General features: G+C 46.9%; 1 protein-coding gene across 1 annotated transcript in view; it reads left to right on the top strand.

Moving 5' to 3' along the window:
* The window catches only part of USP40 (ubiquitin specific peptidase 40), a 24,412-nt gene extending 9,272 nt beyond the window's left edge, over positions 1 to 15,140 (top strand). The window contains exons 11-32 of the mRNA XM_027907414.1: positions 232 to 553; positions 987 to 1,068; positions 1,353 to 1,524; positions 2,231 to 2,315; positions 2,770 to 2,840; positions 3,662 to 3,981; positions 4,602 to 4,728; positions 5,077 to 5,134; positions 5,817 to 5,870; positions 6,816 to 6,904; positions 7,287 to 7,373; positions 7,891 to 7,927; positions 8,375 to 8,439; positions 8,563 to 8,637; positions 9,187 to 9,313; positions 10,387 to 10,481; positions 11,586 to 11,704; positions 12,331 to 12,396; positions 12,613 to 12,823; positions 12,968 to 13,063; positions 13,508 to 13,602; positions 14,141 to 15,140. Of these exons, the coding sequence (XP_027763215.1) occupies positions 232 to 553; positions 987 to 1,068; positions 1,353 to 1,524; positions 2,231 to 2,315; positions 2,770 to 2,840; positions 3,662 to 3,981; positions 4,602 to 4,728; positions 5,077 to 5,134; positions 5,817 to 5,870; positions 6,816 to 6,904; positions 7,287 to 7,373; positions 7,891 to 7,927; positions 8,375 to 8,439; positions 8,563 to 8,637; positions 9,187 to 9,313; positions 10,387 to 10,481; positions 11,586 to 11,704; positions 12,331 to 12,396; positions 12,613 to 12,823; positions 12,968 to 13,063; positions 13,508 to 13,602; positions 14,141 to 14,249 (2,562 nt within the window). The 3' untranslated portion in view covers positions 14,250 to 15,140. The remainder of the gene's footprint in view (positions 1 to 231; positions 554 to 986; positions 1,069 to 1,352; positions 1,525 to 2,230; positions 2,316 to 2,769; positions 2,841 to 3,661; positions 3,982 to 4,601; positions 4,729 to 5,076; positions 5,135 to 5,816; positions 5,871 to 6,815; positions 6,905 to 7,286; positions 7,374 to 7,890; positions 7,928 to 8,374; positions 8,440 to 8,562; positions 8,638 to 9,186; positions 9,314 to 10,386; positions 10,482 to 11,585; positions 11,705 to 12,330; positions 12,397 to 12,612; positions 12,824 to 12,967; positions 13,064 to 13,507; positions 13,603 to 14,140) is intronic.
* Positions 15,141 to 16,501: the final 1,361 nt, after the last annotated feature.

The raw sequence follows: 16,501 nt of genomic DNA, 5'->3' as shown, positions 1-16,501 counted from the left end.
GGGGTTGTTTAATTTCTGTGTTTGGTTTTGTGGATTTTTGGAGGGGTTGGAGGGTGTCACAGGAAAGGTCAGGTGGTAAGAAAATCACAGTTTTTCTGTCTGAACTGAGGAAATACGTGGGGGAAGCCCCCTGAGATGGAGTTTGAAGGGACGGGGTTTGTGGCTCAGCTCGAGGGTGACTCGTGGGGATTTCCAACCCGGTGCCTTCATCCCGCCCTTGTTTGCTCCCAGTATTTGCAGCATCACCCTCAGGTATTCCAGCTGAGCCCTGATGCCAACAGGGTTGGCCTGAAGGAGGCCCACAAGCTGCTGGTGGGGCTGGATCCTGCAGGCCAAGCTCTGCAGAGCCCTCCTGGGAGCAACGGTGTCCCCTGGCACTCGGAGAAGACCCCGCCCGGGCCGAGGGCCAGCTCTGCTGGCTGCCACTGGTTCGACCTCAACGATTCCAAAGTCCAGCCCATCAAGGAGAAGGATATTGAGAAACAATTCCAGGGTAAAGAGAGTGCCTACATGCTGTTTTACCGAAAATCCCAGCTGAAAAGGCCTCCTGAAGGTACTCAAAGCTCGTCCTGATGTCTGAGGGTGCTTTCTGCTGTGACAGTTTTTTCGGGCTGTTGGGCTTTTCTGTCCTTTGAGATCCACTTTTCCTTGTAGTGACCACTTGGGGAAAAAAAAAGTTAAATGAAATTAGTGACCAGTGAATTGGCTACAGCTGACACTGATTTTTTCCTTTTTTTCTTTTAAATATGCTTCACAATTAACAGCAGAACATCCAAAACAAATACAAGTTGTTGCTCGTGGCATTTATATATTATTTTGCCTTAAAGATTGATTGGAGAATTAAATTATTTGTTCTTTGTGTCATCTCGCAGTTGAATTTTCTCTGCTCTGAACGTAATTTCTTTTTTAATGTAATATTTCATCTTGACTTCCTCGTTTGCCAAGCCACATTTTGAGCCAAACCAGCCTTCTCTTCTTTGTTGCAGCACGGGGAAACCCGAGGTACCAAATTCCTGAGCACCTCCTGGATGAGATAAACGCTGCCAATGCAGAGCTGCAAAAAAAGAGGTACATTGATGGCACTGGCCCAGGCTCAACCAGCTCTTCCCTGCAGGTCTCCAGAGGGGTTTGAGGGGAAGAGAAACACCCCCCCTGTGGGTAGAGCCAGGTGCTGAAGTGATTCAGTGTCACGGAGGCTGATTGAAGAGTGCGATTTGTGTTCCCGGGTTCTGCCTTCTGGTGATTCCCTGCCTCCCTTCTAGGGGCATAACCAGCCATCTGATGGAATTTCAGTACTTGGAGTTTAAAATTGGCGTTCAAGTCACCCTTTTGTTGTTGTTCCTCTCCCCAAGAGCTGAATGTGACTCGGCCAGCAACGGCATCGATTTGCATCTCCATCTGAGCTCCTGCTACAAATTCCACAACGGGGCTTTGCACCCCTCCCTGTCCTGGAAAGAGAGCGTGGTGGATCTGACCATTGACAGGAGGAAAACCCTGGGAGACCTTCGCCAGGCCGTTCTCCAGGTATTTGCTCCCCTCGCTGAACTCAAACTGCGTCTTTACTTGAGCCACCACAACATTTGCAAATGTACTTATGCTGCAGTTTTTGTTTGAAATGAGGAGTTTTCGACTGTAAAAGTGGTTTCAGGAGGCTAAAAACTCATGTGGGTTTAGAAATAAGGAAATAAATTTGGGGTCTAAGCCATGAAATTGCTGAAAATTTAACTAAATTTGACTGAAAACTAGTTAAATTTTCAGCAGGTTTCTGGCTTCAAGAACTAAAGAGCTTCAAGACTTTTAAGCTCTCGTAAGATTTGTTTATGGATTTTATTTATTTATTTATTATTTATTATGGATTGACACTTTAAAGTTTCATTTTGGGACAGATTTGTCTTTACCTGCTCAAGGTGTCCCCAGGTGAGCTTGGAAGCCTAACAGCTTCCAGCAGCTTGGAATGTGATTTACTGCTTGATTTTGTATAATATTATATAAATCTACATAACATATATATGGAATATATAGCATTTATAATATTACATAAATTTAAATAATTTATATTAGATAATTTAAATAATAATTTAAATGCTGTATTTATTTTATAATTCATATACTATTTCTATAATATTTATTATGTTTTATATAAGAGCATATAAATTTTACATTTTAATAACACTCTCTAAATTCACATAATATTTATGGAATTTTTCTGGTGATTTTTTTTCCCAATGAGATGTTGGACTCCTGGGAAGGAGACATGGTGCTGAGTCTGGCCAAGCCTTTACCAGCAGGATTGCATCTCTACCAGGTGCTTGATGGTAAGGCCACTCCAATCAAGGCTTCCATGTTCTTTATATATTTGAACTTACTGCAGACATCAGAGATTTCACATAGAAACCCTCTTGGAGATGTGTGTCACTGAACACTCTTCCAGCTCAAACTTCCTGTTACCTTATTTAAGTTATTTATTTCACTCTTGGTAGTGAAATGAGAGACTTGGGGACTTTTCTGGGTAACCTTTGTTGTGAAGTGCAGTTCAGACTTCAGCACTGAAGCTAGTTAAACCCTTTTGCTGATAAAAATATATCAGTGTGTATTTTGCCCTTGATTTGCTTGTGGATGTTTGCTTCCATAGGGTTTTCCTGGTAGGTGGAGGAGAGGGTAGGAGGAAAGGAGAAAATGTAGGGAAATGTAGGTTAGAGCCTGACTTGCTCACCCTGCTTGTGTGTTTGGGGGGTGGGCAAAAAGCTCAGGATGTGCTTGTTTTTTTAGGGGATGAGCTGAGCCTGGATGGCATCGGGGTGGCTGATGGAACAGACATCTTCGTGTGGAACGGGAAAGAGGTAAAAGAGCCAAGTACCCGCCTGCCTCACCTGAAGAGATAAGTCTGTGGATGCTCTCCCTGAAATTTTCCAGTCTTGTATCTTCCCTTTAATAGGCTTGACTTTGAAGTGCTCAGGAAACACAGCATTTTATCCCGTCTATGTAATGGATTACAGGGTTATTTTTAAAAGACATCTATTGTAAAAGTATTAGTTTCCTTCCAGGTTTATCAAAGGAAAACCCCAAGCCAAACCTGAAACACCCCAAATGTCCAGGACCAGAATTGGTTTTGTCTTGGTTGTGCTTTTGGGATAGTTTTTGGGGTAGTTTTTCCTCCAGCTTTCCACGTGATTCAGTTTTCTTCAGCAAGGAGCTGTATTTATTGCTTAGGTTTAACTTCAGGTTCTAAAATCTAACTCTTATGATCCGCCTCAGTCACGTTTGGGCAGTTCTTTAATATCCTGAGGGGCTAAATTCCTTTGTTCTTAAGCTGATGGAGACCAAGTGTCCCCTGGTTTCCCAGCCGCTGTTACCATGGAATGGTTTGGGTTGGAAGGACCTTGGAGCCCATCTCCTTCCACTCAGCAACTTCCACTAGCCCAGTTTGCTCCAACTTGTCCTTGGACACTTCAGGGATGGAGCCTCCCTGGGTACCAGCCCTTGGGGTTGTCCTTTGTCCTGCCAGCACCTTTGGGTTACTCTGCTTGGCCCTTCAGTAGGAAGCTGCTCTGTATCTCCAATGAGGAGAGAAGTGTCCCCCTTTTTGCCCCCATAATTTCACTGCAGTTTTGGTGCAGCGTGCGGGTCGGCAGTGCCTTGACTGTGGGATTGCTCCCCTCAGGTTGGAGGCACCAAGGTGCCCACGGGCGCCGAGCACGAGCCCGTGGTGCTGAACGTGCTGCGCCTGGCCGAGCACAACGAGGGAGGGAAGGGCCAGCACTTCAGCGAGGCCCAGCACACCTTCTCCTGCAGCACCAGGCTGCGAGACCTGCGCTCAGCCCTGGCCCCTGCGGGGGGAATCATCCTGAGGAACAGCTCCGGGGCGGAGAAGGAAGCCAAGAACTGGGAGGTTTTCCGAGAGGAGGATATGAAGGAAACGGTCCGAAGCGTTGGCCTGAGGGACGGCTGCTCAGTGCTCATCTTGGACAGCCATGACCAGAGGTGACCGCTGTGATTAGGAGCATAATTAAACAAAAAAAGCTGTTTTGGCAAAATCTGCTCAGTTAGAGTGATATATTCTTTATATTCTTGTAACTAATTATCACTTTGCCTCGCTTTGTGTTTAAAAGGCCAGCCCTAAGTTCTGGAGGTCGGACACTTGTCAGCTGTTAGACATTCCTTGCTCCCGAAGGGCAGATACACATCCCTTTGGCTTCCACTTGAAAAGAGAGGGGGAAAACCTGGTGGGAACAACTTTGTGCTCAGTGTGCTGGCAAAGATTGGGCACGACCTGAATGTCTGGGGGTGGAGTCTGAGGGACTCGGGGGGATGAGAGGGCAGAGCGATATCAGAGGAGAATCAGCCCAGGCTGTGCCAGGATGAAGCCACTGTAAGGTTTTAACCTTTAAGGGGAATCTCCCAGTTAAATCTGAAGCTGTCAGGGGCGAATTTCTGCTCTCCTTACACGTCTGTGCTGCCTGACCCTTGCCCTGTGCTATTCCATCACTGTTAATGACCTCAGAACCATCAGTTTATTTGGGAGCTTTGCTGTTGAGTAATCTTACCCTGCCAACAGGCAGCTTTCCTGTCTCTGACTGTGTCTGCACTGTTGATTTCCACAGCTTTGTGAGCATTTCAAGTGGCAATCTGACAGCCTTTACCTATGACATCAGCTGGCTCCAAGTGAAGAACTTCTGCGGGGCAGAGGATGAAGAGAAACAAGTTAAAATTACTGCCACTGTTGAAACGGTAAGGACTCTGCTTGGCCACGGCTCTTCTCCCCCGGCTTGCCCACTGCCCTTTGCCCAGTTAATTAGGTTGAGCCTCAGGGGTGAGGTTTTTTTCCCTGCTGAAAATACCCTGGAGCTCAGAGTTCCCATTACTGGGCTCTTTGGCAGGTAAATGAAACCAGGGCAGTGTTTTAGTGCCAACCAGCTTTGATTTTTTGGCCCCTGCCCTGTGTTTGAGGGGGTGGCAGGAAAGCAGAGCTGAAAGAGGAGGGAGGGATTAGCTGCTGCTCTTTGTGGAGTGGCATTTCTCCAGGCAGGGGTGTTCCTGGCATTCCCTGCTGGGAGGGTTAACATTCCTTTCGTTTAGGTGATGTCAGATATCAAAATGAAAGCGATAAGGGAGCTTCACCTGGAGGAGGAGCTTGGTGAGTGTTCAGCTGCTTCACCTTTGTCTCATAACACTCAATTTACTGAATTGACCAGGATTTTCCTGGTTTTTCCGGCAGTCTATTCAAAACAGGAAATCCATTGCTGTTAGGGGTTTGTTTGTTTGTTTTGTTGTTGTTGTTGTTTTTTGGGGGGGTTTTTGTGGTGGTTTTTGGTTTTTTTTTTTTTTTTGGAAAGAGGCTGCAAATGACCTAAAACTCAATTAATTTTAAATTTAATTATTAGTTTCCCAGACTTTAAGAAAATAAACCAGTGCATTTTATGAGGCTATTATTTTGCTTATTTGAGTAGGAATATTTATGTTGTCTTACTGAAGTATTATACTCACAGTTGAAGAAGATTTTTTTTTTTTTTTAAAAACTTTATTCTTTTCTGGAAGAATCTCCAGTTTTCTTTCAAGTTTTTGTTGTGTTTCCCTTTGGAAGCACTTGTCCAGTTTTGTAAAATTTTACTGATTGTACTTTAGAAGAGAAAAATGATTCTTCAGCAAAAGAATAAAAGATTGTTCAGGGACTTTCTGGGAGTTTCTCCAGGTGGGCTTTTGATGTCATGGGTGGGAGACCTGTTGTAATTAATCTAATGGTAATTAATCTTAATTCTGAGCCAAGTTTCTTACTTGAATTATTTAATAATCTCTCTTTTCTGCCCTTTTTGTTACAGCAAATGAGAGCTGTCTTCGACCTGTTAGTGGGAATGGGAAACTTCTGTCTCCAGGTAAATTGATTTATTCCATCCTTGTTCTGTAAAGAACCACCGAGGAGATTTGAGGCTCCCCTTTGTCCTTCCCTGGGAGAAGAACTTCACTGATTTCCAGACTTAACTGAGGCAGCTGGGTGGGTTTTTCCCCCCCACCCCCAGTTTTTAGGTTCGTTAACAGCAGCAATACAAAGGTAGAGGTTGAACTCAAATGTTCCGCTTGGGTTTATTTTTTTCCATCTCTAATTCCACCTGTCAGTGTTTAGCTGTGCTCCTGAGGGGCAGAGTTGGGCAGGAAAGGGACCCCCAGCTTTGGTTTTGGTGGTGTTGGGGCAGTGGAGAGAAGCTTCCTGGGAAACAGTTTTCCATGGCTTTGCTCTTCTGTTCATACCCTGCACTAATAAAACCCCAGGAGAGATCAATTCCCTTCCAGTCAGTGCTTGTCACACAACACCTGGAATGTCGTTCCTGTTCTGGGGGCTCAGCAGGAGGAAGAAGCCCTTGCAAAGTAAAACCTGTCCAGAGTGGAGCACCCAGGGGGAATGGGAGCTGGGATGGATGGAAAAGGAGGGAAGCTGGGGAGGAATCTTGATTGCAATCTTTTAATTCCTTAATGTGGGATCTTAGAGAAGGCAGGGGCAGATTCTTCCCAGAGCAGCACATGGAAAGGGTCAGAGGCGGCTTCAGCAGGGGAAATTCCAGCTGCTCTGGTGGTTGTGGGGGGGGAAAAAAAGGGATTCACAGGGGGAATAGTCCCAACAATAGACAGGGAGCCCTGGGAGATCTCCCATCCCCTTGCTCTCCTCATGGGAGAGCCGGAGATCTGCTGGCAGAGCTGGGGAAGGCAAGCTCTCCAAGGGCCACGGAATGTTTTTATCTTGCTCCCAAGAGCAGCTTGATAGAACTGGTGTTTCCAGGCAGCAGAGGCTGATGGTGTTCTCCATGTTTTTATCCTCCCTGAAGTGCCTGAGGATTACACTGTCAAGGAAGCAGAGCTGAAGATGGGAAGCTTGCTGGGGTTGTGCCGTGGGAAAGCTCCAACTTCCACTCAGGTAGAGCTGTGAGGGAAAGGGTCTCTGGTGCATCTGCTTTTGGAAAGGATGATGGGGGGGGGGTATATTGCTCCTGGAATCTACAGACTGTAAACATCCTGGAAGCCCAGAATGGTTTGGATTGGAAGGGACCTTAAAGCTGATCCCATTCCACCCCGTGCCGTGGGCAGGGACACCTTCCACCAGCCCAGGTGGCTCCAAGCCCTGTCCAGGAGGAGGAGTTGTGGAGTTAATGGATAACTCCATGTCTTTGCTGCTCTGTTGGTGCTGCTTGGATTGGTTGCTTTAGCCCAGAGGTGCTGCAGTGCAGTTTGATGCCGTTCCTGCAGCGGGGAGTGCTTATTTCTCACTCTTCCCATATTTATTCTGATCCCATTTTTAGCTCTTCCTGTACTTTATGGTTGGGAGCGACCCGAACTCGAGCCCTGAGATGGAGATAGTTGTGGAGGAGACTGCTTCTGTCAGAGAGGTGAGGCAGCTTTGGGAATTCCTGGCTCTGCTGCTCCTGGAGAACGTTCCCTACACCCTTTGCTTTGCACAGAACTGGAGGGAGAGGAGCTGGGAAGAGGAAACTCTGGGTACTTCCAGTGGTGGCAAAGAGTGGCTGGAAAGGGTGGAGTTTGCAAGGTTTAGGTATTTAAAAAGTTCATCTGCAAACTCGGGGACAGAATTTCCTCAAGTAAGGATTTCTTCAAAATTTGTTCAAAAAAGGAACAAACTGACGGGTTTTTTTAAACAGTTTGGAAAAGCTGACTGAGCTGATGGGAATTTCTTGCCTGAAAACCATCTCATCTCCCTGAAGGGTTTAATATACAGCTCAAAAAAAACAAAAACAAAAACAAACCAACAAACATCTTGTTTATCTAATTATATTGTTTAAAAAATTGCCCAGGAATCAGTCAGTCTTTGACAGAAAATGTGCTGAAAAGTTTTATTTCCCAACCCCGGCACTGAGACAAATCTCACCCCGTGTTTCTTTTTTTCAGTGTCTCGATTTAATGCTGCAGAAATGTGGATTATCAGGTTTGTTGTGTTGTTATTTACTTTTAGAGGGAATTTTTCATATTTCTTAGACAGCTCTTGCCACCCTAAACCTGGTCTATTTGTTGCAGTGACCTGTGAGGAAAGAATTCTAAACTCGCTGTCTTTATAATGCAATTTTCATTTTAAAGAGCTTGTCATAGATTCAAATGGTAAATTGACCTTGGAATTCCTTCTCTTTCCTCTTAAACCAGGGGAAATTGTTAGGCAGGTGAGGAAAAGTGCAAAGTGTTTCCAAATAGAAAAGTGTTTCTTGGGTCTGGGGGAGGGCACAAAGGCCGTATTTCATTTAGTCAGAGTTGGGTGTTTTGTTTGGTTTTTAAACACAAGAAAAAAGAACCTTTCACCCTTAGGAAGTTGTATCTTGTTTTCCCAAACCAGCATCACTGTTTAATTAGTTTTGCATGTGTATGTTTTGGTTTTTGGTAGGTGATAACTGGCATTTGAGAAGGCTTGACTGGTGCTATGAAGCAGGGGAAGCACTAAGTCAGGAAGTAAGAGGATCCTCTTTTTGCCTTGAGTTTCTTTCTTCCCTGTTCTGTAGAGACTTTCCCTGGGCAGAGCTGCATCCAGGAACTTGGGGATTCACAAATATCCTGGTTTTTCTCTTCCCACAGAATGCCACCCTGAAGGAACTCAATGTGTGCAGGGGAGACACTTTGCTCATAACGGAAGGGAAACTTCCAGAAAAGGTAAAACAAGAGGGATTGTGGTTTTAGTCAGTGGACAGAGACTTGGAATCCCAGAATCCCAGAGTGGTTTGGGATGGGAGTGACCTTAAAGATCTTTTCATTCCACCCCCTGCCATGGGCAGGGACACCTTCCACCAGCCCAGGTTGCTCCAAGCCCCGTCCAACCTGGCCTTGGACACTCCCAGGGATGGGACAGCCACAGCTTCTCTGGGCACCCTGTGCCAGGGCCTGGAAGTGTCCCAGGCCAGGCTGGGATAGTGGGAGGTGTCCCTTGCAAAACTGTAGCATCATTAGGGCTGGAAAGGACCTTTAAGTTCATCAGGTTCAACCTTTAGCCCAGCACCATCATCTTCACCACTAAACCGGGTCCCCAAGTGCCACATCCACACTCTTGAACACTTCCAGGGATGGTGTCTCCACCACTCCCTGGGCAGCTTGTGCCACAACTCCCGTTTGAAGGAGTGTTTTCCTCCTTCCTCTGATAAAGGGGAATTTTGTTCTCTTTGCACTGAAACAGAAACTTCCCGGTGCTCTCTGTTCACTTTCCAGGGTTTCCTGAAAATTCCCATCTGGTGGCTGAAGCCTTCAAGCCGTAAGAAACATGGAGAGAATGCTCAAGAGCAAGTGAATGGGATAACCTGCCAGATGGAAGCTTTGCAGGTGTCTGCTGGCGCAGGTGAGCTTGGCCAGGCGTGGAAAGGAATCGCCTCTGGTTGCTCTGAGTCCACCCCAAAGTTTTAATCCAAAGCCCTAAATCCTTCTGAAATCCACCAAGGGCTGTACAAGTGGCAGCAGGTTTATGGTGAAAGGAGACAAATGGACTTTGTGACAAGTCCACAAATGCTGGATAATCGTGTTGTGATGTTCCTCAGGTGGATTTGCTCGAGATCCCAGTAAATTTTGAAGGATGGGCTCTTTACTCTGTCCCTGAAGGAAGTGGCAGCATTTTAAAGCCCAGAGGTGATATGGTTTCAAATGCCAGACTCCCAACAGCGCTTTTAATTCCCTTCAGGCTGTTTGGCTTTTTGGGAAGCTGGAAAAGGAGTGATGAGTAAAGCTCCCATGGTATAAGAGACCTCACATGCAGGATTTTAACTGGGTTTGCTCTTTTAAAGGTCCCATCAAAAACCAACTTGGGCAGGAAAACCAAGTGAGGGTTGAGAAGGGAGAGGGAAATGAAGTGGGAGTCACTAAATTGGAAAATGGGAAGGAAATAGATTTTCCTTTCTACAAGAAAAGAGTATTTCTTTGTTGCTGCGTTGTTTTGGAGGGCAGGACCCCTCTCCTTGGAGGTTTCTTTGCATTTTTCTGTTCTCTCTCAAACCTTTTCTGAGTTCCACTTTCTCCCCTGATGATTTCAGCAGCTGGGGGCAGATTTACCTTTTCCTTGCAGTAGGAATAACATTGCAGAGTCATAACCAACAATTATTTATCAATGGGAATAACTGCTCCTATTTTAAAAGCTGGCCCTCTGGGATCTGTTGGAACGCTCCTCGTTTGGAAACCTATAGGGATGGATTTCATCTACTGGGCTTATTCTAGTTGAAGGGCGTGGCAGGGAGTTGGATCTTTAAGATCCCTTCCAAGCCCAACCATTCTGGAATTCCATGATATTCAGAAGGGTTGGAGGGCAGGTCCCTTCTGGGAGTGGAATCTCCCATGGTGGGACTGGGATCTCTCAGGGTTATGAACCCAGTCACGGTGACTCCTCTGTTTGTTTCTTCCTCCCACCCCCATCCCTTCCAAAAGCTCCACCAGAAGCCCCCCACCCGGCCATGGACCTTTGTTATGCTGGCAGGATAGAAATAGCAGGAGAGGCTTCTCTGGAAGAGCTGAAGGTGCAGGTGAGATGTTCTCCCGTGGGGGGGGATGAGCGGCAGCGCTCTGGGGACTCCAGCTCTGCTAACACCTCCTTTCCACTCCCTTCTCCCCTGTCTCCAGTGTGTTGTGGCATTTCTTTTGTGCCCTGCTCAGGGGTAAGTACCAAGGGGCGTTTGGAGCATGTGGCTCAGACACTTCCCGAGTGTCCCTGCCGTTCCCATCCTCCCCCTCGGGATTCCCGGCCTGGGGAAGCCTCGTTGCACTTCACCTGGAGCTCTGCATCACTGTGTCCAGTTTCCCCATGAGGAGCACACACATCCAGGCACTTCCTAAAAAAGCCACTTTCCATTCCCACCTTGTTCCTCTGTTAGTTTTCTGCTTCCTCTTTGTTCTTTTTTGTTGTTGAAGCTGATGGATAAGGAATTGCTCTGGCTGCACTGAAGTCAGGAAGGTCTGCCTTAGTTTCTTTGGCCAGAAGCTAAGGTGCCTTTGCTTTTTCTTTTTAACCAGAAACATAAAGGTTTTAACACACCAAACCCTCAAAACCAAACTAAACACCCCAAAAGATAAAAAAACCCACCAAAACACAAAACCCGACCAAAAAACCACCACAAAAATACACCAGCTAGTCCTGCCAGAAGGCTCCTTGTTGTCCTGAACTGCATGGGGAAGGATACCTCATTAGATTCTGGTCCACCCCAACACTTATTCTTTGGGAATGTCTTTGGTTTCAGGCTCTGCCAAGCTCCTGCTATGGGAAACTGCCTGTTTGCAGCTTGGGAACAGGAGAATTGTCTGAGCATTTTGGTGAGGGCTTAGAGGAGCTTGTAGAGACTGGGAAACGGTTCCAGCGGCCTCATTGCCCTCTCAGATGTTCAAATTTTGGTTAAAAAAAAAGAAATGTGGTACTTTTGGAATATAAGTTGAGCTGAGAAGTGTTGGGAGGGAGTGAAGCCCAACTCCCTTTGAGGTTGAGAAGGGAATATTTTGATCATAACCACAGGCAACAGCTGGTGTGCAGTAAATGCAATTTTGAGTGTTGCCTCGGGGGTTAATCCAGTGGCTTTCTCTTTCTTTCCAAGGAGAATGGCTGCTGAGGTTGCTGACAAGGTGTTCCTTTCTTTCAGGCCCTGACCTTGCCGTGCTGCCAGGAGCAGGTTGTGCCCCTGCCCTCGTTCCTCAGGGCATGGACAGTGGACAGCAAACGCCCGGGGAAGCTCCTGAGGAACAACAAGCAGAGACTCAAGTAGGTGTTTTTTGGGCAATGTGCAACTGTGGGAGGGATTGGTGGGGAAATAAATCAGGTGCCTGCCAGCAGAAAGCCCATTTGTGGTTGCTTCAGTTTTACTGAGCATGTTTTTACATTGGGATAAACTGGGATCACTGCCACGGTTGTTCCAGTGGAAGGTGTCCCTGCCCATGGCAGAAGGTTGGAAGGAGATGGTCTGTAAGGTCCCTCCCAACCCAAACCATTCTGGGATTCTGCTGAGCTTTAATTGAGGTGCTTTTAATTTAGGTAATTTTTGTACTTTTCTGGCTTTTTCATTTGTCTTTGAGTGGCCCCTTGCTGTGGTGTCCCAGGTGAGCACAGATCCATTGAAGGAGTGATTCAGAATAGATGACAGGAATGAGAGAATCCCAGACTGGTTTGGGTTGGGAGGGACCTTAAAGCTTTAAAGCTCATCCCATCCCACCCCTGCCCTGGGCAGGGACACCTTCCACCAGCCCAGGTTGGTCCAACCTGGCCTTGGACACTTCCAGGGATCCAGGGGCAGCCACAGCTTCTCTGGGAATCCCATCCCAGTCCCCCCCTACCCTCCCAGGGAAGAATTCCTCCTCAGTATCCCATCTATCCCTGCCCTCTGTTTGCAGTGACTACAAGCTGGGTGCCAGCGTGGGAATCTGCCTGGAGCCTTTGCAAAAAGAAGAGAATTTGGGGTAAGAGCTCAAGACACTTTATTTCTTCCAGCCCTGCATTTGAGAGGAAGCCTGCACTGAGCAGCTTTGAACTCCAGTGCTGGCAGGATTAGAAATGGGAGGATTCAGGAAGATCTGGAGCTTGGTTTTTTTGTGAGGGGAGGCAGGAGGGAGTGAGAACTGGGAATTCTGAAAGCACGACTCACGAGAATGTGCGTTCTCTCCTCCTGCTGCCAGCCCCCAGGAGCTGCTGCTGCGAGTCCAGATGGGAATTCCAGGAGAAAGGGACTACTCTGACTGCAGGGATTTGGTGTGGGATATCTCCAAGGAATGCACCGCCTGGGCACTGAGGCAGAGAGTGGCTTCTCACTACTGTCTCCCTGTAGAGAAAATTGAAATAGCCAAGTACTTCCCTGAGAGATTTGAGTGGCTGCCAATATCCAGCTGGGTAAGATCTGCAGTGACACAGTCCAACAGCTGTGCTGGTTTGTGCTGCAGTTCCTTTGAGATTGTATTGCAGGAGAATTCTGAAAATCTTCTGCTTTGATTTTTTTTTTAATTTTTTTTTTTTTTTAATTTTTTTTTTATTCAGACACAGCAGATTTCCAAGAGGAAAAGGAGGAAAAAGCAGGAGAGTTTGCAGTCAGCACCTTATCACCTGAGGGATGGAGACATCATTGGGGTGAAGGTAAGTCATCTGGGATTTAGTCTTCCTGGTTTTCCTGCAGCATCTCTGGAAGTGCTGGGATGTGGGTTTGGACACGTGGATGGGAAATGTGCTGCTGCTGCTGATCCTTTTCCTCCTGGTTCTTTTTTTCTTGCCCTCATTTAATTGACTGGTTTCTGTTTGTTTCCTTTTTCTAATTCTGAGTAAAATCCAAGGACAGTGCCCTTTTAAAAATCTCATTATAGATGTATAAACCCATTACATATTCCAAAAAATGGACAGATCTATTTAAAGCTGTAAAACAAGACTTGCCCAGCAGTGTACTGAGCTCTGAGTTAGCAACCAGGCTTATTTAGGAGAAGGGAAGAACATGCTGGCTGGGGTTTAAAGCGGCCAACAGAGCAACAGGTGGGGAATGGTTTGACCTTCTGACTTTCATGGATATCAAATCCTTTTCCACGGCAGAACCTTCTCCTGGATGACACCAAGGACTTCAGCACCGTGAGAGATGACATTGGGAAAGAGAAGCAAAGGCAGCTGGCCCTGGAAAAAAAGAAAAGGTGCTGAGTATTTGCATTTATTTTTCGTTAGAAAAACTGTTCTATGCTGCTCTTCAGAGCAGCTGTGGCTGCCCCTGGATCCCTGGAAGTGTCCAAGGCCAGGTTGGACGGGGCTTGGAGCAACCTGGGCTGGTGGAAGGTGTCCCTGCCCATGGCAGGGGGTGGCACTGGGTGGGCTTTCAGGTCCCTTCCAACCCCAGCCAGTGTGGGATTCCATGAATTAGTTTGATACCTGGCTGGTTTTTTGGGCCACTGGTAGCAGGGTGCTCTCAGAGCACACAGTTCCAGTGGTCCTGCAGGAAGCACTGGGATCGTTCCAACTGCTGGCTCTAAGTTCCTACAGGGAGCCTCAGTTTTTTCTGCTGCAACCCTGAGGGAATGAGGAAAAGGGAATTCCTTGGCTTTGCTTGTCGGGCTGAGCTTGTGGTTCGTTCTTACACCTCATTGGAAGCTGGGGATCAGTCCAGGCTCATCTGCTGTGGGTGCTGAAGCTCAGGACTGGGATTAACCCCCTTTCCTGCCTGTTCTCTTCCTGCAGCCGCCAAGCCAGGAGTGCCCAGGATCCCTTTTTCCCAGAGGAGAAGCTGCACATGAAGCCCCGGAAACCAGAGGTGGCTCTTTCCATCAACGTGGGGGTTTTCAGATAGCACAGGAGGGGCTTTGCTCACCACAGCACACTGTATCCATCTCCCACCATGGAGCAGCCAGAGGGGCTTTCCCAAGGCATCCTCGAGAATTCCCGGAGCCACACTGGGGGTAGGATTCGGGATAACTCTGATTTTTATTTCTGCTCTCTCTTGGGGAAGTGCTCTAGTGTCCCTTTCTCCTCGTGGTGCCTGCTCTCAGGCTGGGTAAATGCACTTTATCTGGGAGGAAATGGAGTGATGCATTCAATAATATTGGTGGCTCCTCTTGTCCCTGAATGGATGGATGTTTTTGGGGGCAGATCTGACACGTTGCACCATCACTACTGAGGTTTAATCCAGTCAGAACCATCCCTCTGGAGAATTTCTTCTTTTTTTTCCCCATCCCTCATCACTGAAGTTACTGCCAGTACCAGAATTTGCTTTTCTCTCTCTACATAAACCCGAGTGTGTAGGAGCTGGAGCCAGACTGGAGGAATGAAGGAAATCTCTGAACAAAGGGCACAGAACTGGCTGAAAAAAGGGGCAAGTTCAGGAGCTGTCGAGATGTAAAACCCAGAGGGCTTTTGTGACCTGGAACGAGAGTGTGGTACTCTTACATTTTGAAGTTTCTAGGGGCTTTTTTTTTGTTGTTGTTGTTGTTGTTGCCACTAAATCGAGTTTTGCGGTTTCTGGGATTTTTTTGTTGTCCAGAAGTTTCATCAACAGACAAAACGGTCAGACAGAATTGCCAGATCCGGTGTTTGGAGTTAAGTGGGTTTTCCTGGACTCAGGAAAAGGGCTTGTATTTCTCTTCAGTGCTCTTTTTTTTTCAGAGGAATTTCCCTCATTTCCCACCTTTCCAGTAGTTCTGACGCTCTGTCGCGTTTGGCGAGGTGTTTCCCCTGGTGTCACGGGGCTCATGTGAAGCCTCTGTCTGACAGCAGGACTCTGGGTGTCCAAGGTCCTCAAGTATTAAGGTCAGAAGTAAGCCTGATTATCCCTAACTGATAATGATGAGAGGACAAAATGCCAGTTGCTTTTGGGAACTGCAGCAAATATTTGATGGGGGAGGAGATTTTGTAGCAGGAGCTGCGGGTTCAGCAGACTCCTAAAAACTTTGCCTGAGGTGGGATTTTTTTCCTGTTCAGAATATTCTGGCATTTCAGACAGCTGAGAGATAAAAACTGACACTGAAAAAAAAAAAAGAATAAGAAGTGAAAAGCACCACAAAGCACATGATCAGTATTTATTTATTTCTGTGCATATCTTTAAAGTTCAGCTTCTGTGCTTTTTTGGGGCCGACCACTCCAGAAGGGCCTGTTTGATGTCCTTGAATCCACTGGAATCCTGAAATCCTGGTTCCCTGGATATAGATATCCTGCCTGAGGTGAGGGCAGCTGATGCTTTCCTATCTTATTTTGTCGCCTTCTTCCAAATCAAGTGTTCTTGGGAGGCCCAGGTTTCCAGGAGGGATCCAGGTGCTGGTTGGGAAGGTTTGTGTTTCCAGGTGGTTCTGCTGCATTGCACTTCTCTGCTGTCCCCTTGGCTCCTCCAGCTGCTGCTGGAGAGCTGGACTGAGCTCAGCCTTCCCCCCTTTGATAACTCTGCTTTCTCCCTCTGCTTTCTCCCTGACAACACCGAGCGGGGAGAAATCCAAGTGTGAATTCCGAGAGGGGATCTCGTGCCTTTGTTCAAGTGTGATGTAGCAGCACCTGCACTGAACCGATCTTGGATTATTTTTAATATTGGCTCAAAAATGCGTATCTTTCGGTTTTTTTCCTTAAAACTCTCGTGGGTCGTTCCACAGGATAAGAGTTTGTGGGAAAACTGGGGAGGGGGGTTAGGGAAAGGGAACCCCTTTGGAAAACGGAGTCTTTGTAATTCCATGGGTTATGATGGTTATATTGCAAAGCCTGGAAAAGCTTTTCATCTTTATTTTTCAAGTGTTCTTCACAAAATAAAATGTCATTTCTAGATGCTCAGTTGCTTTGTCTCTGGATGTCTCACTGGGAATGGCACAAATTGGTGTTTGACACTGGAGGGGGGCACAGTCTTAATTAGCTTTAATGTTCCAGTCGGTTCCTAAGCCAACATTCCCATCTCTGTGTGAGGTGTTCCCAACTCAGGATTGGGATTGCGCTGTGCAGAGACCTGGGTTCAGCTGGAGAATTGGGATTCTGATGCAAGTTAAAGTTCTTTTAGTGTGTTTTTTTTTCCCCATTTTCAGAAGCACAGTCTGGTGTTTACTGGAAAGCAAATGGGCTGATCCTTCA

The sequence above is a fragment of the Empidonax traillii genome, unplaced genomic scaffold, assembly GCF_003031625.1.
Source record: "Empidonax traillii isolate 1590-97213 ecotype Southwest subspecies unplaced genomic scaffold, ASM303162v1 scaffold1454:size153018, whole genome shotgun sequence".
Lineage (NCBI taxonomy): Eukaryota > Metazoa > Chordata > Aves > Passeriformes > Tyrannidae > Empidonax > Empidonax traillii.
The sequence above is the reverse complement of the archived record's forward strand: the minus strand, read 5'-3'. Positions and strand labels throughout refer to the sequence as shown.